This window comes from Vitis riparia, chromosome 11 (genome assembly GCF_004353265.1).
Source record: "Vitis riparia cultivar Riparia Gloire de Montpellier isolate 1030 chromosome 11, EGFV_Vit.rip_1.0, whole genome shotgun sequence".
NCBI lineage: Eukaryota > Viridiplantae > Streptophyta > Magnoliopsida > Vitales > Vitaceae > Vitis > Vitis riparia.
The window spans coordinates 2,614,228-2,634,529 of NC_048441.1; the positions used below are offsets into that span (position 1 = coordinate 2,614,228).

Sequence of the window (20,302 nt, forward strand, 5' to 3'; positions counted from 1 at the left end):
GGATACAGTAAGAGAGGAAAGAGAGAAAGAGAGGGAGAGAGGGAGAGAGGGAGAGAGAGAGAGGTGATAATTGATAGACAAAAGCTTACACAGAACTGATAATTGATGGACAAAAGCTTTCGTCTCTATATAACTCAGAGTATGGCAGAGAAGTTGCATTCAACTTTTCTCTGCTGGTTACGTCCTATTACTACTACGTACACTGCTTATATTTATATTTATATTCATATTCATATTTATATTTTTACATATATATTTAGAAGATATGTTCCCAAGTCCCAACCCTCACTTTCTCTCTGCATGTGTGCTGGGTTTGGAATAGACTCCTCACTCTGATAATTCATTTCATGCTGAACAAGACAACCCACCATGGCTGCACCTGCTTCCTCTCCATGCACTTCCTGCACCAATCTCACCCAATGACTATTTTTGTTGGATTTTCCTTGTTTTTGTTTTTGTGTGAAAGGAATTGTCTTGGGCACCATCGATCTTAAAAAGTTAATTTGAGAAAAAATTAGATAGAAAGAAAGTCGAAAAAAGAAAAATAAGAATATAGATTTAAAATCAAAAAATTATATTTATATATTGTTTTAAACCCATTTTATTTTATTTATGTAAAGATTAAATAATTTTAAAAAAATTTATTAATTTTAGTTATATATATATTTTTCATACTAAAACCAACTATGAGAATATCATTTCACTCACCATCTCTTTTTATTTCTTCTACAAAACTTTTTAAGAATCAAACATAACTTACACTTATAGATTCTTCTTAACTAATATATAGACTTATTTTAAAACCATATAAGGATCTATTTAACCCGAGACAAACAATATGAATATAAAAGAGTACTAGTTGTTATAGATTAATAGTTCGATAAAAATTAATTAGTTATTAACATAAAATTTTTTATAACTTGACATTCAAAACTCTAGTCCAATAACAAATTATCTTCTTTTCAAATAATTTTTTTCAATTATCACCATAAAATATAGAAAAAAATTAAAATAATATAAAAAATATAAAGTCCATTAAATAAAATTTAGGATCTTTTATTGAAAAAAAAAGAGAGGGGAGTTAAATTATAAAAAATGAAAAAAATAAATTAAAAGAACTACATATTTAATGGAGATTGGTACATCCATTTGATTGATGCTTGGCCCATCACAACCACTGAAAGGAAGGACATAAAGGGATATACATTTCTCAATCACTGAAATAGAAAGGGCAAAAGGAATATACATTTCCACAAGGGATTCCTATTTGTTAAGTTATCAAGCTAATTTTCATTAATAGTCTTTGTGTTTAATTAAAATGATTTAGGCTATGTTTGGTTTTCGGGAAAGAAAAAAATACTAAAAAAAATTGTTTTCTTGTATTTTGTTTTGCTATGAAAAAAATATAAAAGAAAATAAAATATAATTAAAATTTGTTAAAATTTTATATATTTTAAAATTATTTAATCTTTATATAATAGAGGAAAATAAATAAAATTAATTTGTAAAAATAAATAAAAATAATTTATTAAGTTTAAACCTTTTTTTTTTCTTTCCTTCTTTTATATTTTCCCTCAAATTTTTCAAGAACCATGCATAACCTTAAAATAACATTTTAAAGTAATAAAAAAATATCATAAAAAAATTTTGAATTTTATTGATCACCTTATTTATTTGGATGCTCCTTGAATTGATTTTTTTTTTTTTTTTTACCTTGAAAGGGGTTAATCTATGATATCAAAAATATTTTTTTAATATCAAATCTAAATTATTATAATTTTTCAAAGAAAGAAATAATGGGTTTTATTTTTTTTCTATTTAAAGTCTAAATAAATTTTAATACATTTGAAATTTATGTTAAGACAAAGCATCTGCAAACCCATTTAAGAAAATGATAACTTATACTAAAAGAAAAAAAATTGTTTTTCAATTTAAAAAAAATATATCATTATTATTATTATTTGTGGAGTTATTAAAGGATGGTAGAGAAAGTAGGGGTGATGGGGGAGGGGTGGGGGGCTGGTGAGAGAGGAGGGGCAGGAGTACACTTTCTCTGAGAACAAATGGCAATGACTTTGAGGCAAAAGCTAAATGGAAGTCACATTAAATAGAGCAAAAAGTTGTTGTGTACAAATCCACTATTATAGTCAAAAGTTTTCTTTACCTTTTACATCTTTTATGGATCTCTGGGCACTCTAAATATTTATTTTAAATCATTGGATTGAGGGATCGAATCCATAAAAGCTATCTTCGTATCCCACATTGATGTCTTTGATGAGAGGAGGAGAGGCAGTATGAGTTAAAATGAATGATAATAATAATAAATACACAAATTCCCAAGAGAAAGAGAGAAAAGAAAAATGGAGAGTTTGTTTATTGATTTGAGTGTTTGTTTATACTCCAACAGTCCAACATCCAAGACCACAAAGAGGCAGAGGGAATGTGGGAAAACGCCAAAAGCAAACAACCCAATGCTCCAAAATTCCTTAATGTCTGAAGAATCAATCACCCTTGGAAGTTTGAAGAACGCATGCCCTATCAAGCTGACACACACCACACACCCATTACACTTACTATACACAAACCCATGTACACACACACCCCCCTCTCTCTTTCTCTCTTTCTCTCTCCCCCTTTCTTTTTCTTGCTCTGTGGCTCACCTTTTCAAGCTCCTAACATGGATTCTCTTTGCCAGTCCAAAACCCATCACTCCTCTCAAGAGATAGTACTAGATTCTACTTTCATTCTTATCTCATTTCATTTTCTTCTTTCTTTATTATTATTTTTATTTTATGTGAATTTTCTTCTTTCTTTATTATTATTTTTATTTTATGTGCATATATATACATATGGAGGAAGAGAGAGAGAGAGGGAGAGGGTGTTTTGCTTTTATTTTGCATGGGAATTGAATAATTTTTTCCTTGGGTTATTTCAAAGTAGGCCACTTCCACTCCCACTGTCATGATTGCAGCTGAGTTGGTGGGGATGGGTTTGCTTTTGCCTTTGTTGTTCATCCTTTTTTTGGTAGGGCTGAAGGAATGTCTCTTTGCTTGAGCCTTGTGATCTCTCTCTCCCTCCTTCCCTCCCTCTCTCTTCTTTAGGCTTCTTCCACTTGGGTTGAACTAATGTGATTTACCTTTGTGGGTGTGGGTGTGGGTGTGAAATTGTGAATTGGAGGAGCAATGAAGCACAAGCACCTTGGGTGTTGGAGCTTGGGGTTTTGATTTGGTTCTTTTTTTTTTTCACATAAAATCGACCATGTCTTTAATTCCATTTCAACTTTATCATTACACTTAGATGTATAGATAGGTAGGTTGTAATTATGATGCTTTGCACTAAAGTAGAAAGTGCTAAGTTTTATATGGACAATGATATGGTAATTTGTACCCCCTTGTGATGCTATACACATTGGTCAAAGATTATAATAAAAAATAAACAAGTTAATGGGCATGATGGCATTAAGACACTATACTATTTTTTATTCTTTTTTTTTTTATACCCTTGATTTGGTTTTTGTTATAAAATGTATCATTGACAATTCTAGCAATTAACCATATAATTTACATAGTGGGTCTTGAATTCTTGATGTGCTAGCCAGCTTTGTTGGTGGAAAGTCCCCATCTACCACGTAAGAGGAAAATGTATTGTCTCACCCACAATGTGAACATTTCCTATCATCATCAACCTAACAACATATGCCATGGCAAACCTTCTAGATTACTATAATTTCCTTTGATAAAATAGGTGACTAACTGTTTCTCAACTGAGACAACTCACCAAATATTTCTCACTAACTTAATTAATCCGAGATCGATCACCATTGGCTCGAAATTGGTATCCTAAGCTCTAAGCTATCTCTGGTTATTAAGAAGATATAGAATATGTTTAAACGGACAAAAACTCTTTTCAATAAAGTTGGGAATGGGATGCTTTTCCCAAAAGCATAGGAGATAGAATTGGAAAATTTTCAAAGGCATGAACAAATGTCCAAAGCCTTTATGGGTTTACTCAGGCCTTTGGGTTCAGGTTTGGGCAACCTGAACCCATGTTTAGCCCAAAGGCCCAAAAAAATATTGGCCCAAAATTCATTTGTCCATCAGCATGAACCTTTGAAATTCCCTTCCCCCCCCCCCACAAAGCATTTAGCAATTTGCTTTCATTTCCCTCATTCTTTCTAGGGATCCAAACAGAGGCCATGCAATTCCTGAATACCCAAATATATCAATGCTGAAGAATTTTCGAGTAAGAAAGTGATCGAAAATAGCGAGGCATTGTATTCTACCAAAATGAATCATGAATATGCAATCACATTACAAACACAAGTTACTTCTAACAACAAAGAGACAGCAATAATGCATTCTGAATTGAACATGCTATACTGCTGTCTCATAAGGGTGAAAAGGAAGACTGAGAACCCAAACCTGAAACAAATAATATAAGTTCATCATTTGGGTTCTGTCCAACAGGACTACTATAATCTGGCTCATCAATCATGATCCTATGAGCAAAAACATGAACAGTATATCCTTCACTCAACTAAAGGGAGACAAAAATTGCTACTTATGATGTACATTCTGCTGTTATACATACTCCTTATATCATAATGTAAAGAACTGAGCAGCTTGCAGCCGAAACAGAGCACTGCAGTCACCACCATCCCAATTTGTCTCGGTAGGACCATCAATCCAAAATGTAGGCTAACTGCATGTCACAATCAATCCAGTTTCAGGAATTGACGGTGAGAGTCTTGGTCATTTATAGTTATATTATTATAGTCTTGGGATTTGTATGTAAGAGAGTTTTACCTTAGTTGTTGAACAATGGGGCTTCACTATATCCAGTTTGGCCGGGTTTTGGTTAGAACTTGTGGTTTTTGTTGTCCAAGTGCTCCAAAATTCTCTTCATGATCATGCCGAGTTACAATTCTGAATGGGTGGGCTTCTGTGTTAAAAACCCATTCATCTAGAGGGATGACAGATGGAGGTGAAAAAAGGAGGTAGAGATACTTGAGCGTCTCAGCAAGAAAGAAACTTTGCATCATATTATCTTTGATCCCTGTATTAACCTGAACACAAATCAGCAGGAATAAATCAATGAAAGTTTTGAGTAGCAATTTCTTATATAAAAAAAATAAAATAAAATTATAACCTTAGGAACTTGATTCTTATTTTGGATCTAAAACCATTCATCAAATGCAGATTATTTGTCAAAAAAATTTAAGAACAAAACCCACATTAAGGGATTGGATGATTTTCAATAAGAAAATTAGAGCTTATATTTTCCCTTCCACATACATATAAAGAATAAATTGGAGTTAAATAAAAAATTTGACAGAACCCAAGCCATCTTCAGTTGTTAAGTGTTTCACTATATGAATTAATTAAGCCTCATAGACAAGCAATGGGATAGGCTGCAGCTACAGATGACACAGGGGAAGGTCCTATATGGGGCACTCCTAAGACCACCTCATCATGCGCCATACTTGATGTGTGTGTCCTAACTCCTAAACAGACATTAATTGAATATGTGGAATCAAGCTCAAGGCAGAAAAAAAACCCATTCGAATAAGTGTGAGGTAGCAAGCATCTAGTGGCACATTTTACTGATGAGAGAAAGATCCTACCTTCCTTAAAACTTGCTGATTTTCTTGGAGTAAGCCTTGTTGATTTCAAAGAATACCATAAAAAATAGGAAATAAGAAAAAGAACACCATCTCATTTGAATAAAATTATAAAGAGGAATTCTAAAAATCAATTTTGTTAATGAAAATAATAATAGCAATAACCTCCCCAAACCTTTATTATATTAAAATATTTTTAGATCTAATAGTCCTAAAAATAATAGGAAAATAATTACACATACATTTGGCTCGATCTCACTGGCAGCTAATTGGTTGTTAAATGAAGCCCAACAAGTCGTATCAGAGGCAAGTCATAGGTTCAAATAAAGTATGCAACAATGTAGTTCCCCAAGAAATGGTAACTCATGTTGAGGAAAGGATTGTTAGGTTTGCAACAATGACACTCCTAGGGAAGTGATGGTTCAAGATATCTAAGATGGGTGTGCATACCTCAGGATGAGTGTGATTCCAAGTCACATAAAGAGGTTTAGCTTGACCTATGTCAAACCTATAAAGAGCTTTAATTTGACTTCACTTGTAGTTAATCGGTTGTTAGATCAGATGACTAAAGCCTTGGCGCAACAAATGGTATCAAAGCCAAGTGTTAAGTCCTATGAGTGTTATGTTGCAGGAGGGATTGTTCATGGCTGTTAAAAGTTTAAGATACGCGATATGATACATTTTTATGGAAATCACTATGTAACTCAAGTTCATATCTTATCTTAATTTTATCTTACAATACATGATATGATATATGATATAATGATAAACTATTTTTCATAGTACTAAAGAAAAATTATATTAAAAAAAAGAAAGAAAATTCTTAAAAGAATTGTTGTATTAATAGTTTAGAAATCCTTTTAAGATTACCAAGTGATTGTAAAAAGGAGAGAGAGTAAAATAGGTCCACACGAAAAGCTACACTCATGTTGTCAAAGGCATGTATAAAATATTAAAAGTTAAGTAAATTTATTTTTGAAAATGAATATGGGGAATTATCATTTGAGTAATTGAAATGTTGTCATCGAAAATGATGGTGATTGGTGAATAAAAACCTTCAAGTAATATATTAGTTTTTCTTTTGATTCAGATTTTTCAAGTCAGGTATGATAACAAACATAGAAAGTTGAAATTATGGAGATAACACATAAAGGCATACATATTAACAACATATGTAAGCATACAGGCTTGCTTAGAATAAGGAACTAAGAATCATATCCATGGATTTTGGTGACAAACTTGTGCATTTAACTCATATTTTGTTAAATTGAACTTTCCAAAACTCTCATCTTCAATGGTCTCATATGGTATGACATAATTTCACTCTTTAAAATGCAATCATATGTCATGAAATTGGTTATATATTACCTTACACTTCACAATAGATATGCACGTAGCTCCCCAAGAAATGATGGTTCATGTTAGGGGAGGAATGATTAGGTACATGATAATAATGCTTCTCAAGAAATTATGGCCTATGAAATGAATCTCAAGATGGGTGTGTACACTCCCTAGGAAATGATGGCTTAAGAAATGAACCTTAAGATGGGGGTGTATGCCTCACGATGAGAAATGCAACAATGAAACTTATTGAGAAATCATGGCTCAAGAAATGAATCTCAAGATGGATGTGTATGCTCCTCAAGAAATGATAGCTTACGAAATGAACCTCGGGATGAGTGTGTATGCTTCATAATGAGGGTGATATCAAATAAAATAAAATAAAATAAAAAGGGTTTAACTTGAGCTCACTAATAATTAATTGGTTTTTACATGAAATGGTTAAAGCCTTTGACCCAACAAGTGGTTTTAAAGCAAGGTGATAGGTTAGGTATACAACAATATCACTCTTTAGGAAATGACAGCTCAAGAAGTGAACCTCAGATGGCTAAAGCATCCCACATATTCATCTCCAGGTAGTACTCATCCCAAGGCATACACACTCATCCTAGGGTTCAACACTTATCCCAAGATATACACACCCATCTTAGGTATTAAATGTTGAACCACATAAAAAGATAAACCACACTCTTAGATGAGATGGTTAAAACCTTGGGCCCAAGGCATCCCCATGGACTCAACTTGATCTCAAGGTATCCTAAGGCATATGCAAAGAAATGGACCATGAGATGGTATGCATGCCTTGAGATGATTGTGTTTAAACCACATAAAGAGGTTCAAGAAATCTTGAGAAGGATGTGTATGCTTCCAAAAAATGATGGCTTAAGAAACAAACCTCAAGATGGTTGTACATGCCTTGGGATGAGTTTGATATGGAACTACACAAAGAAGTTTAGCTTAACCTCACTAAAAACCAATTCATTTTCAAATAACATGGCTAAAAGCCTTAGGCCCAATAACTGATAACAGAACTAGGTTATGAGTTAGGTATGCAACAATATTGATCCTTAAAAAAGAATGGCTCAATAAATGAAATTTGAATGTTAAAACCTTGGGCTGAAGGATTTTGCACTCATCCCAAGGCAACACTCCTTCCAAAGCATACACGCTCATCTTGAGGTTCAACACTCATCTTGAGGTATATACACCCATCTTGATGCCTAAGGATGTGTGCTGGATGTTGAATCACATAAAAGGATTAACCATACCCTCACTAACAACTAATTGGTTTTACGAAGAGTTGATTAAAACCTTGGGGCCTGAGGCATCTTACACACTCATCTCAAGGCAACATTCAACCTAAGGTATCCCAAGGCATACAAACCTATCCCAACATGCATTTCTTGAGCCATCATTTCCTAGGTAGTGGCATTGTTGCATACTTAAGAACTCCTCTAACCTGAAGCTCTAGAGACTCAACTCATTACTTGACTCTAATACCATTTATTACGCCCAGATCTTTAATCATCTCATCTAGCAACCAATTGACTGCCCTTGAGATCAAGTTAAACCTTTTCATGTAGTTGACATAACATTCACCTTGAGGCATATTAACACACATCCTACGGACACACTCATCCTCAAGCATACATTAGCCATCTTAAGGTTCATTTCTTAAGCCATCATTTCTCAAAGAGCAACATTACTACATACCTAACAAAAGATGTGCTTGTAATTGCTTTACATAGGAGTAAGAGGAGGAAAAGGCTTGGCAAAGTTTCTTTCATGGCGTGGATGGGGGATAGAAATATGGGTTTATTTCATGGCTCATGTGGAACATAAAAATATGAGATTATTTTATGACTTTGGAGTGTGAAACATGAGCATATTTCATGGCTTGGGAGCATGAAAACATTAATTTATTTCATAGTTCAGGTTATGGTATGGATGGTAAGAGTCAAGAAAACAAGTTCAATATCGATATTCTCTATCTTTTGTAATCTATGTTCTATAGTTGATTAGTTGATCTAATTTGTAGAGTTTAGCAAGTCTTTCCAAATCAAGTAAGTGATTTGTGATTAATATTTTATTTCATGAACAATAAGTGGCATTAAATCTTCCAGTGCCCCACACCACAGTAACCTTCCAAGTTTATAGTTAAACTTCCTCCTATGTACATAGAGAAGGAAAGCTAAGGGTACTTTTATATGGAAAACTAATAATATCCCATCCTTTCCCCTCCCTTTTCCCTTTGGATGGTACTGTAGTTGATGACATGGACTTTGCACGTGGAGAATTGAATCAAAAAGAAAAACAAAGTTAAAATCTACCAGAAACTCTGGATTGGGAAAATTCTTACATTCTTGTGTCCCACATATCCTGTCTCTATCCGTGAGTTCTTTTCAAATGCCTGGAAAATGTTCCAACCCCATTCTTGGTAAGTCTTGTTCCCAGTGATACGCCAGAGGTAAAACAATGACTCAATAGTTTCAGGCCTCAAAATATTCCATGATGTATCCACACTCATGTCCTGTTAATGTCGTGTAAGTTAATTTAAGTATGGGGCCAACAACACTTTCATTGTATTAGAAAATATCAAGAAAATGAAGCATCAAACCTGTCCAGCAGAAAAAAAATAGTTCTCTCCAGCCAGTTTCATAGGTGTTGATTGGTAGAAGTTATAACATGTCCATGCAAGCTACATTAGAAGGCAAAGAAGATTCTAGTCAAACAAGAGACAACAAAGCACTACCTAAGCCATGAGCAACTGGTAAAGTATAATATTGTTTATAAGAAACAATGATTTTATTGTATTGAAATATTAAGAACTGATAGAGTATATATTTTTTTGTAAGAAACAATAATTTTAGCGTATTGCAATATTAAGTATGAAAGAAATCCTTCAAAGAAGTATCCAATCCTCTATACAAAGAAGGATCACAAAGACAGATAAGTCTATACTAGTCTAAAAAGTCAAACCTAGACTACAATTCACAAAGGTATAAAATCTCCTATAAAAGAAACCATATGTCCAGCTCCACATTTTGCTAATGCATATGTTGCATCATTGCATAAGCGAGGAGTGCAAGAGAAGGAAGATCCCATCTCTGAAGAAATGCCAATAATCTAGTCGCCTACAATATGACAACATCAAATCACCTTCAATCAGAAAATTGGAAAAAAAAAAACACAAAGCTTTCACTTGTAACAACCCTTCTAGAAGGACTAGAATTTCTACCTTAGTGGCTAAAACCAGACCTGCAGGTTTAGAGAATGCTCTTAGCACTCTATAACAATGATCTCTAATCAGCCCTCTAATCCCTAACCACCCAAGATTGCCTAAAGAACATTCATCACAATTTAGCTACACAAGACCTATTGATGGTGGTAGCTATTCACAAGGTGACTCTTAGTCAATCTTGTGGTTTTGCAAACTAGGTTCCAGTCTGGTTGAATGAGGCTCAAAGGGATGCCTGCAAAAGCTTCACTAGTAGAAGCCCATAGTGATGAAGAGAAATAAAACGAGTGACAAACTAATTTTAAAGGCCTCCACCTCCTTAAAAATTATTCCATTCCTATCCTACCAAATGGTCCAAATTAAAGTGAGGTTGGCAATACGCCAAAGAGTCTTATCTCAAGGAAGTCCCATAAAACTTCTAAACGATATGATCAACATCTTCTCCACCTTTCTAGGTGGAAACCAATCAATTCCTGCAAGTTGGAACAATCTACACCATAATGTCAATGTTGCAGTTTGTAGACTCCCACTCCCCTATCACATTTTGAGTCTCTCTGACTAAGTGCTTTGTATGTTCTTTTCCATTGGAGCAAGTCATTAGCATCAACCTTCTTATTTGCCACAAGTCATGCAAAAGCCTTCACTTTTGATGGAGCTGTGAAATTCCAAATAAAATTTACAGGAATAAAAGGAACTAAATTAGTCAAAGCAAAGATAGCATTAAAAAAAGAGGCTGACAGAGAACGATCTTGAGGATGTTAAGGACCAAACTCTTGTGTAAGGACAAGTAGATGGCACACAAACATGGTCTAAAGCAGAGTTAGCTCCTCAATTTCATGCTCTAAGAGGTTATGACAAAAATTGAAGTTCCAAGATGCAGACGAAGGAAACTAGCATTAGGGAAATAACAAAGCTTGTCAATCTCACTACTTTATAGATATTTGGGAACTACTCGCTAAGGGATTTATCACCTAACCAAAGATCCTCCTAAAAACGAATTTTTGTACCATCCCCCACAAAAAAATGAGTGAAACGAAAGAAATCCAAGGATGTTTGTATGATAGCCTTATAACGGCATCAATGTGATCACCTAACAACACAAATGGCATCCCATCCATTGGAGTTTGAAGATTATTTGATAAATGCATGGGAAAGAGTTGCATTTTAGAAAGAGACAAAAAAAAAAAAAAAAAAAAAAAACCACTAAATTAGAAGGTATTGAAAATAACATACAATTAATTTGATTATTATACATTAGATGGTTTTCTTATTATTTAATTTTCATGTGATTTTATTAGTATTTTTCTTTTCAGAATTTTTCCCTTTTTATTATCATTAAAGTAGACGCCTATGCCTTGTTTCGCCTTGAGGCTTACACTTTGTCTCATCCGGGCAAAGCATCTCAAGATCGCCTTTAGATTTTTAAAACATTGCTAGGAGCAAGTATCTTAAAAGCTATAAAAATAATTACAAAAAATTAAATGCCCATCTACAAAGTTTTCCTTCAATTGTTGGTTATAAGAAATACAAAAAGAACCCGTTACGGTAACTCAGTTGATCAGGGCAAACATTGGGAAGGGTGGTCCTAGTAAGTGACACATGGTCCTAGGTTCGAATCTTATCACTAATGATACCTTGAATGTGCCCGATGCTAGTTGTTATGGGGCAGTCAACACCCCGAGGTTTGGGTCTCCATGGAGAGTCCTAAGGGCTTATCCATGGAAAGTTCCTCGGTTATCAAAAATTTTAAAAAAATTGAGTGTTGATTGAATTTCCTTTTTATTCTGATTTTATTTTTTATTTTTTTTTATAAGCAAAGAAATATATATATGTTAGGACATTGAGTCTTGTATTTTGTTTGTTAGCAATTTTGTTCCTATTCATCCTGGCTTGGAAGACTTTTTAAATAGTGACTTATTCTCCACTGAAGATTTGAAGTTGCTATTCACTCAACCAAAAAGTCATAGGTAAGTCTAAAAAGGTTTGTTTAGTGGCAAGTTAAAAGATTGAAGGGTTGGAGCAGATCAATTATTCTTTTCTAAGCTAAAATGCATAAAACCTTTGTATTTTTTGTATTGAAAAATCTAAGATCATTGAGCACTTGAAGTCCTTGTGCACTTGAATTCAAGTAGAAGTAGGCCATCCAATTGTTAGGATTAAGAGTGGTAGGGGGAGAGAGTTTGACAATGTAGAAATTGATCTCTTCTGTGAATCAAAGGGGATTAAACATGAATAGTTAACCCCTAGAACTCCTCAACAGAATCGAGTGGCTAAAAGGAAGAATCGAGTTCTTTAAGAAATGGTCAAGGTGATGCTTCACATACATGATACTCTAATGTACTTTTGGGTCGAAGCCATTAATACTGCTAGTTATACCGCCGATAGGGTTTTCTTAGGCTTAGAATGAATAAAACGTCTTATGAATTATGGTCAAGGAGAAAACCTAATCTTAAGTATTTTAGAACTTTTGGCAATGAGTGATTACATACTCAAGGATGAGGAAAACTTAGGTAAATTTGACTTTAAGTCTAATTTAGGTATTTTTCTAGGCTATTCTACCAAGAGCAAGACCTATAAGATTTATAACTAGAACACCAAAGTTATCCATGAATCCTATAATGTGGTCATTGATGACTCAGGGGATAAACAGATGGGTCATTTACCCTAGGAATCCATTAGGGATATCCCTAAAACAGTGGATGATAGTATGGAAGCCCCTAAAAGTATCCCTGAGAAGCTGGTATAGAGATGAACAACTACTTGATGTTGCTAGGTCAAGTGAAGTAGGTAATAGGAATAAATCCAAATTACCTAAAAATCATCCTATCTCAAATGTAATAGGAACCATGGATGACTCCATGGTTACAAGGAGACAATCTAGACAAAATAACATAGACTTCTTTTGCTATACCTCCCAATTGGAGCCAAAAAATGTGAAGGAAGTTTTAGGAGATGAATCTTGGACTACCGCACTACAGGAAGAATTAAATTAGTTTGTTAGGAATGATGTAGTACTTAGTCCTTAGGCCTAAAGATAAACAAGTAATAGGTACAAATTGAATATTTAAGAATAAATAGGATGAAAATTGGCTCATAGTGAGAAACAAAACTAGGCTAGTAGCCTAAGAGTACTCCTAAATTAAGGGATTAATTTTGAGGAAACCTTTGCCCCTACAGCTAGGTTAGAATCTATTCGAATCCTCCTAGCTATAGCGTGCTCATTGAGAATTAAACTATTTCAAATGGATGTTAAGAGTGTTTTCCTAAATGGAATTCTCAGTAAAGAAGTCTATATTGAACAACCTAAGGGTTTTGAAGATCTCAAACTCCCCAATCATGTTTATAGGTTAAAGAAAGTCCTCCATGGATTGAAGCAAGCTCCTAGAACTTGGTATAAGAGGCTTACAACTTACCTTTTGGAAAAAGGTTTTTGAGAAAGGGAGAGTCGATAAAACTCTATTCATTCATAGGTCTAAGTCTAAACTTTTAGTGACTCGGATTTATGTTAATGATATAGTTTTTTGGAGCCACCTCAATTGACTTTGCCCTTAGTTTTGTTGAGAAGATGAAAAAGGAATTTGAAATGAGCATAGCAGATGAACTTAATTCCTTCCTAGGGTTGGAGATTAGGCAACTTAAAAATGGTATCTTTCTATCTTAGTCTAAATATGCTAGGGAGTTAGTGCAGAAGTTTGGCCTTGAATCCACCAAGAACTCTAAGACACCCATGAGCACCACAACTAAGCTTTGCAAGGACATATATGAAAAGGATGTTGAGTAAAAACTTTATAAAAGTATGATAGGGAGTTTGTTGTATTTCACTACAAGTCATCCAAACATCTCTTTTAGTGTGGGAACTTGTGATAGGTACCAAGCAAATCCCAAAGAGTCGCATTTAACTTTTGTTAAAAGTATCATTCATTATATTAGTGGTCCTTTAGATTATGGACTATGGTACCCCTATGATTCCACTCTTGTTATTGATGGGTATTCTGATGCTGACTAGGGCAGAAATGTAAAGGATAGGAAAAGAACTTTTGGTGCTTGCTTCTTTGTTAGCAATTGTTTGTCTAGCTAAGTAAGAAGCAAAATTCGATCTTTGTCCACTTCAGAAGTGGAATATATTGTTACAAGGAGATGTTGTATCCAACTCCTTTGGATGAAATAGATGTTCAACAATTATGGCGTTGAGCAAGGTACTATGAGTATTCATTGTAACAACTCTAGTGCTATTAACATTTCCAAAAATCTCGTTCTTCATTCTCAAACTAAACACATAAAAAATCGTCATCATTTTATTAGGGATTTAGTTGAAGACACGGTTATTTCTTTTGAGTTTGTCCCAATAGAACATCAATTAGCAGACATATTCACTAAACCCATGGATTCTCTTTGATTTCAATTCCTTAGGAAGTCCTTGGGTATATGCCTAATTGACTAAAAGTCAAAAAGAGATTTTTTTTTTTTTTTTGATAGGTAAGAGCAAAAACTATATATATAAAGGGGAAACACCAAAGTAGCGCCCCCAAGTATACATGATGTATACAAGAAAGTCAAAGTAAAAAATAGTAGTAGACCTAAGGATTTGAGCTTCGCTTGTCCAACTTCTTTTTCTTTGGTCTATCCCATTTCTTCTTAGGGCATTGCTTTTGATATCACTTTTTACTTGCCTTATTAGTAAGTATTTCAATTTCTCAAGTTTTAGGCCTGAGAGAAATATACTAAACCTACAAGAGTTGATTTTTATTTTTTTATCCTAAAATTATGTTAATCACTTTTGAGGTAAAGAATCAAGACATATAAAATTATTTGCATAGTGGAATCTCTAAAAAGAAATAGTTGGTAAGTAATCCATGGGGAAACTTATTAAGTTTAACTAATAAAGTAAAATTTGTTTTCCTTTGGAAGAAACTAATGTCATGCCTAATTTTTTTTTCATTCACTTGTCATGTTTGTCTAAGTTTAATATTCATGTTTCCCGAATTGTTAAAAGGCTTTCTTGGATTCCTGGCTAAAATAATCTCAAACATTCTTTCCAAGACTTGTTCCAAGTTTATATGCCCTCACTTGAAAATTTTGGAAACATCTCCCTAAGTGGAATAAGGCAATTATAGTGAAAGTATGTTTTCCATAAATGGTGTACAATGGCTCCATTTCTCAAGAAAAAAAAAAGGGCAAAAAGAAAAGAAAAAGCATACTATGATTAAATGAGAGTAAAAGTTATGTTGTATGTAGATCGACAAATGTCGTGTTAAATAGAAATACGACGAACTTAGCACAAATTGACCGGATGTGAATTCATTGGATCCAGGCAGGACTTAGCGACTTCTAGGAATTCAAATTCAAACTATGAAATTAGATAGTAAGTTATTTTCCCTCAAAAATCAATGCCATTGAATTCTTTTAGTTCCTTATATACTTTGATTTTTGTTCCTTTTTTTTTTATCAAAAAAATATATATATATTGATAATAATAAAGTTGAAGTGAAGGATGAAAGGTCATTCCCACAAGGTACACAGTAAGAGTATACCCTCCACTGTACAAGGAGAAATACTTATAAAAGCATGTACAAAATCTCTCAAAAATCAAAAGCTCCCAAAAGTTATCTACTGTTCTAATTATAAACCAAAAGCCAACTAAGCATAATAACATTAAGGAGAGTTCCTCTAAAAGTGAAGGTATAAGAAGCCCCAAAAGAGGAGTAGAAATGAATAAGATCCCATAAATCCCTTTCATTCTACACTTTCCCTGAAAAATCCTAGTATTTCTCTCTTACCACACAACCCACAATATAGTGATACATGCAATATGCCAAAGCGTCTTACCTCTAATTGATTGACCTTGTTCTTTGGATTTGAAATATCGATCTTGTTTTGGTTGAACTACATTCTTTAGGCATTCTACTTGAATTATTACTATTTTTTTTAATTTTGCAAGTTAGTTTGGATTGAATCATGCCCTAAGTTATTTTCCAAGAAGTTCTCATTGTTTTTACCTTGAAAATTGTTTGTTTTTTCATCTTTTTAGATCGGTTTTCATATTTAATCAACTTTCCTATCTATCCTGCCAAGCTCCATGTGCTTGAGCACTTATCCCAACGCTTAAGCACCCTCCATCGCTCGAGCCATCAAGACTAGCGCTCAAGTGGCCATAAGTCACTTCCAACGCTGCTTTGTGCCGTAGGAGAGCTCCTTAAGTTACATCTAGTGCCACTTCCAAAGTTGGCATCGCTCGAGCACTAATCCTACATCCATCGGCCCAAGTGCCTATAAAAGACCATCCTACGCGCCATTTCTTCATTTATCTCCTATTGAGTTGCTTTCAGCATTTTGAGTCTCTTCTCTTCGCCTTCCAATGGTCTGTTTGTGTCCTATTCATATTTTTTACTTCATAATATTGTTCAAGGCTATCATCTAGATATTATCTGAGTATTTCTAGCAGTTTAGTTTTCCTAGATATTTTTCTTGTTTTTTGTGCATTTTTACTTTGAGCTAGTATTTAGTGTGTGCAACTTACAAGTATTGAGACAATGTATTAGATCAATGATGCATTTTCCACTTCTTAGCATGTGTTTAGATGTTTAAGTTTAAACGAGCATGATTGAGTGTTATGTAAACTCCGTTTGAGAGTATTAGGGGGTTTGCGTAATAATATTTTTTCACAAAATTGACAAAAGGGGGATTTTTAAGACATTGAATCTTGTATTTTGTTGACAATTTTGTTCCTCTTCATCCTAACTTACAAGACTTTTTAAATAGTGACTTTGTGATGTCCCACATCGGATAGGGGAGAAGGTTCATAGCGCTATATATGTAGAGACTCCTCTTAACCAAGTAGACGTGTTTTAAAGCCATGAGGGCCCCCTTGGGCTCAAAGTAGACAATATCTACATGGTTGGGAACGGGTCATTACAAATGGTATCAGAGCCGATCCCCGACTCCGATGTGGGGGTTTGTTTGGCTCCGTAAGGGGTGTTCGTTTGTTTGGCCTTGCAATTCCATGGGACACAACGAGGACGTTGTGTCTACATGGGAGGGTGTTTGTGATGTCCCACATCGGATAGGGGAGAAGGTTCCTGACGCTATATATGTAGAGACTCCTCTTAACCAAGTAGACGTGTTTTAAAACCGTGAGGGCCCCCTTGAGCTCAAAGCAGACAATATCTACATGGTTGGGAGTAGGTCATTACAGACTTACTTTCTACTAAAGATTCAAGGTTATTATTAGCTCAATTGAAAAGTCACAAATGAATCTAAAAGGGTTTGTTTAGTAGTAAGTAAGGTGATTGAAGGGTTAGAGTGGATCGGTTATTCTTTTCTAAGCTAAAATGCATAATTCATATTTTGGAAAAAAAAGTTACGATGATGGAACAAACGCTCAAACACTAGAACTGCTCAAGTGGTCTTCCCGAATTTTCCAGAATATGATAGATTTCATTTTTGAAAATTCACGAGTAATCTTTATGGTAAATTCTGGATATCGATCCCTTAGGTTTATGGACCTATACAAACCTTCTTTTAACCCATTTTAGGGCTGGGCACTTTGAGAGAATCAACCCAATTTGCCCTATCATTCCCAATCTCTCAACATAGAATTCATAGGTTGAATTTTGGGTTGTTGGAAGGTCCTGCATCCCTCAGAGACTGAGAAGAATCCATTGGAGCATTGAAGGTGTTGTGTCGCAAATGTGGACAAGATATAAGTGCTAGAGGAATTCAGAGTATCTTTGGGACTCTATTGTTTTCCTTGCTTCTCTTTGGGCTTATTGTTCCAAGGTTTTTAAGGGGACCCCCCTTAATGTGATACAACTTGATTGGATAGCAGTGTGTACTCCTTAGGGAGAGGAATTTTTAGAGTGTTTGCTTGTGTTTCAGTGTATTTTTCTTTAGTTTAGCTTTCTTTGGCAGGAGGATTCCTCATCCTTCTTTTGTACTTATTTTATCTATCAATAAATATTTGTGTCGTTTCCAATCAAAAAAAAAAAAAAAATAAGTGCTAGAGAGCAAGTATTTTGGATAAAGCGGTCAGATAAATATGAGTACTTTGATCTTATATAATGGATTATAGATTAGAGGTCTTAATAGTGCGGGGGTTTTCCACGTAAACTTTTTTGTCTCCCTTGCATGATTGTGATTGCTTTGAATAACTGTAATATCTCCAAGGTTTAAAATTTGGGTTAATTTATTCAACTCTTACATTGTAATCTTTAAAAACAACCATTCACCTCCCCTAGGAGTTACCTTACTGGACAAAACGCTATTTCAATATGATCCTTATTATTTTGATATAATAAACTTAAGCATTATGTTTGAATAAAATAATTGATAAACACATGCCTTTTAACAAGGGTGGTGTTTTATGGGAGGTGAGTGTCATATTGATTATATTATTGTTGATCCAAACATAGTTCTCTATGTTGCCTCAACAAGAAGTATAAAAGTTCTAAAAGAGAAGCTTTTTAGAAAATTTCATGATTTTCTAGGCAAATTCACAATCTTAAGGAAAATTTGATTATAAAAATAATAGGTACATTTAATAACTCCAATGAGTGTGATCTTGAGTGACTAGTTGGCACCATATACTTCTAAAGATGCAATCATTGGATTGGATGAGGAGGATTTTGGACCTTGTGATGTAGGACAATGGATGCACCTTTATATAAAAGAGAAGTTATGGATGATAAGGGAAGTAGAAGAGACAAGAAGAAGAACTTGATCCTTATCCCCTTGTTATGAGATAGGGTCTTTCTTTCTCAAGGAAGCAGATCGGCAGACGAGGAAGCTAATAGGTTGGCTAAGAGAGAAGCCCTTCTCTTGTTGATTATGTTAGGGATTGCAGGTCCCCTTGAGTTTTGACTCTCTATTCTCCAATGAGTGGGAAGCCAAAGGCATAGACAATGGGGTTCTTTTATTTTTTTCTTCTCCTCTTGTTCTCCTATACTGTACGAAGTATTTTTCCTCATCAAAAAAAAAAAAAGACCTAAATAAGTAGTAGATAAAAGTTTGCCTACCCTAGACAAGATCCCTCGCTCATAATGAGATTGTTAGAGATACAACACTCACAAAAGGGTAACCTTATGCAAATTAAAGATGTTTGATTCATGCTGCTCCCTCGCCTTCCTTTAAGCCTTCCAGTAGATCTCCCTCTCACCAATAGGAAAATAAAGTCTACCCATACGCAAAATAATAAAAATAATCATACATCTTGCCTTACTCCCCAAAACTTCTAAAGAAGCCCTCAGATATCCTGATAGAAATACCTTTGTTAGTAAAAGCCTTAAAATGGTGTAGCAGCTATTATTATGCACAGAGCAGGATCTGAAGTCAATGTCCTGATGTCAGAAACAAGCTTAACAAGCAGGAAGGGAAGGATGAAGAGTTTAGATGACGCCATGGGGAAGAGCACTTTGTTAGCATCTGTATCAATGAAAAAGTTCTAGTAGCCTTGAGGAACAAAAGTTTCAATTTGCTCCCTGCTCTTTGAATAAGAAAGCGGCTTTATAAGACAATATTAAGAGTTTAAATGAGACTCAAGGAAATTCTTGTGTTTTGTTTTGTTTGCTTATTTTTTTTATTTTGTAGGATAATCGACTAATTTTTTAAAAATCTAAATCCAAGTGCCCAAAAGTTTGAAGTCAAAATCCAAGTCAAGCCCATTTCACAGAAGCCTAATAAAACTAGTCTTCAATTAATACCTCTTCCGCAAGTGATAGATATTTCTCAGCTTCTCCAGGACCATAATCATATGAAGCTAAAGCCAACATCCCTGGAGCAAAGCATGCTAATTCATCCATCTGCATATTAAGAAAAAAAAGCATTTAAAAGACTCCATAACAGCATATTCAGCCAGCACTAGAGAAATCTCCTTTTGATCATCAAAACAATACCTTATCAGACAAGAATCTCCCATTCTTCTCACATATGTATGCAAAGGAGGATGGTGTTGTCCTACGAATCAAGCTTTTGAGACCTTCCATTGATGTCTCCCACATTTCTCTGGATTTAGAATCCACTTTCTCAAAATTTCATCAAGGAAAATAATTCAGGAAATTCCCACAATTTATCAGACTTTCTTTTTCAATTATCTCAACATGGTCAATAGA

At 34.4% G+C, this 20,302-nt stretch overlaps 1 protein-coding gene across 3 annotated transcripts in view; it reads right to left on the reverse strand.

Annotated features, from left to right (window-relative positions):
- Nucleotides 1-4,251: 4,251 nt before the first annotated feature.
- LOC117925049 (mannosyl-oligosaccharide 1,2-alpha-mannosidase MNS1-like) overlaps nucleotides 4,252-20,302 on the reverse strand; it is a 70,745-nt gene continuing 54,694 nt past the window's right edge. For 2 of the 3 annotated variants that reach the window (XM_034843866.1, XM_034843865.1), the window contains 6 exons: nucleotides 20,087-20,195; nucleotides 19,895-19,993; nucleotides 9,579-9,659; nucleotides 9,321-9,491; nucleotides 4,806-5,065; nucleotides 4,252-4,701 (listed from right to left, as the gene is read on the reverse strand). In XM_034843866.1, coding sequence (XP_034699757.1) covers nucleotides 4,832-5,065; nucleotides 9,321-9,491; nucleotides 9,579-9,659; nucleotides 19,895-19,993; nucleotides 20,087-20,195 — 694 coding nt within the window. In that variant the 3' untranslated portion in view covers nucleotides 4,252-4,701; nucleotides 4,806-4,831. The remainder of the gene's footprint in view (nucleotides 4,702-4,805; nucleotides 5,066-9,320; nucleotides 9,492-9,578; nucleotides 9,660-19,894; nucleotides 19,994-20,086; nucleotides 20,196-20,302) is intronic. The other variant, XM_034843867.1, reaches the window with a different exon arrangement.